Genomic DNA, 2,457 nt, shown 5'->3' on the forward strand with positions numbered 1-2,457 from the left:
AGTATGCTTATAATAATAATAAATCTTAAACGTTATTGTAACACGTGTGTATAATTTTGTGACTACTGACTAGTTAATAAATTTATTATATTATTCAACACCATCGAGACAATACACACACGATCATAATAAAAATTACATTAATTATATAGTTATTATTACTGCTGTATAATATAATATCAGCAGATAAGGGACTTGTATTACACAAATAAATTGAGGTTGGTCAAACTATTTGGCCGACACAGTAATCTTATGTATATGGTAGTGAAATTAATAATAATAATTAAAGACCGGATTTATATGCATTTTAAATTGTAAAATATGCATGCAAATGGTGTACTTCACGTTCGAACACGTATTGCTACCAATGTTTAAATATTTTATTGGTAATTCTGAATTAACCAATATTTTATATTATTATATATAGATAAATGGTACTTAATAGATATAAATTATAGTAATGGTTAACAATATCTGAACTAATGTTATTAGACGTCGAACGACATTTATAAAAACAATATACCTATAATGTTATGTTCGCGGTGATGTTAGGTATCATTGACATTGTAAACATCACAGACTAATTCAAGTATGCTTATAATAATAATAAATCTTAAACGTTATTGTAACACGTGTGTATAATTTTGTGACTACTGACTGTTAATAAATTTATTATATTATTCAACACCATCGAGACAACACACGATCATAATAAAATTACATTAATTATATAGTTTATTACTGTATAATATAATATCAACAGATAAGGGACTTTATTACACAAATAAATTGAGGTTGGTCAAACTATTTGGCCGACACAGTAATCTTATGTATGGTAGTGAAATTAATAATAATAATTATATTTTATACAGAAAACGAAGAATTTTACATCAAAAACCAATGGTAAAATATTAGCAGTGTAGATATAAAATATAATAATATAAAAATATAATAATAATTTAATTAGAACTATAAATGCAATATATGATCGGAGGCAGCGCAATGTAGTAACGAGTGACACTGACATTTTATTTTTCATAATATATTCCTCCGTTGATTTCTTACGAAAAGAAAACGATATTCCACTAAATATTTTATAAAATCAATTTAATATCGACCTTCTATATATTTCATATATTTGAAAATATAACTTTAATTTTGCTACATTATAATTACGACTCAAAGTTGTTACCATGTTTCTGCTCATTGCACTATTACAACTGCAATATGCAATAGCACCATACCATAATAATAATATAATAGGTAACTATAAATAATAATGTGTGTTAAACGGTGCGATCGCTAATGAAAAAAAAATATAATGATAATGACTTTGGAACGAATTAACGATGTATATACACTCAAAAGTCATAATTAGGTATCGATTTATGTAGAGTATAAAACGATAGATTATTATAGTAATATTTTATTATACACGTCATGTTTGGGAACTATCAAAATGTACGTGTATACCTATAATAATGTATTTAAACATATCATATTATATTATATAAAACTCGTACAGGGCACCACTATATTTACATTATTTTTGGGTGAGACATTAAAAATGATTATGGAACATATTATTATAAATAAGGCTCTGGGTATTTATTTCCATCGAACGCCTAATTATAAAAATTTACTAAAAATTTGTAAACTTAAAAATATTAAATCAAATCGAAGTTTATCTAAAATTATTGGTGAGGTTATAACTATAATTTTGAATTTGGTGTTGATGGAGCCTCCACATCACCACTGCTCCATAGCCTATAAGTATTGTACTGTTTCGTCAACCTTATCGGTGATGGTCGATCGCGATTTATGATACACGTGTGTATGTGAACTATATATCAGACGACGTTCTTAGATGGATGTCGGTACAACATTAATCAAAACTTCAAAGTTCAAATACCTATTTATAACTTGTTGTAATCAACTTTACTATTCGCCCGAAATTTTCTTTTCTCAATATTCTGCTTCGTAATATTATGAATATAGTATAACTATAAATTTGTGTTATTGGCATTCAGAAATTTAAAAACTTAAAAATCGTAAACGTTGTTTATTCTTTCTAACGATCTAAACCGATGGAAAATCTAGTTTTGAAATAATATGAATGTTTTATTCTAAATTATTAATCACCAAACTGGTGGTACTGGTATATAAGACTATGTTCGACGACCGTTTTCAACGATACCTATCACTGTAGATCTAACGAATCGTTTATATCAGCTACGTGTTTTTAAATATATATTTTTTACTCGATCGTGCACATAATAATAATAATAATAATAATAATAACAATAATAGATCGTAATTTTGAGGAATCCTATATACGTATATATATAATATATAAATATTATATTCATATAACAATATTTTAAATATTATACCGTCTTAATATTATTATGCGATTAATGTAATGTCAACAGTTTACATTTTTCCGATATTGTGGGC

General features: G+C 26.0%; 1 protein-coding gene across 1 annotated transcript in view; it reads right to left on the reverse strand.

The window, feature by feature from the left end:
* Positions 1-2,417: 2,417 nt before the first annotated feature.
* LOC112597581 overlaps positions 2,418-2,457 on the reverse strand; it is a 33,362-nt gene continuing 33,322 nt past the window's right edge. Inside the window, exon 9 of the mRNA XM_025343691.1 lies at positions 2,418-2,451. Within this exon, the coding sequence (XP_025199476.1) occupies positions 2,450-2,451 (2 nt within the window). The 3' untranslated portion in view covers positions 2,418-2,449. The remainder of the gene's footprint in view (positions 2,452-2,457) is intronic.

The sequence above is a fragment of the Melanaphis sacchari genome, unplaced genomic scaffold (genome assembly GCF_002803265.2).
Source record: "Melanaphis sacchari strain LSU unplaced genomic scaffold, SCAv2.0 Contig42_pilon_pilon, whole genome shotgun sequence".
NCBI classification, from domain to species: domain Eukaryota; kingdom Metazoa; phylum Arthropoda; class Insecta; order Hemiptera; family Aphididae; genus Melanaphis; species Melanaphis sacchari.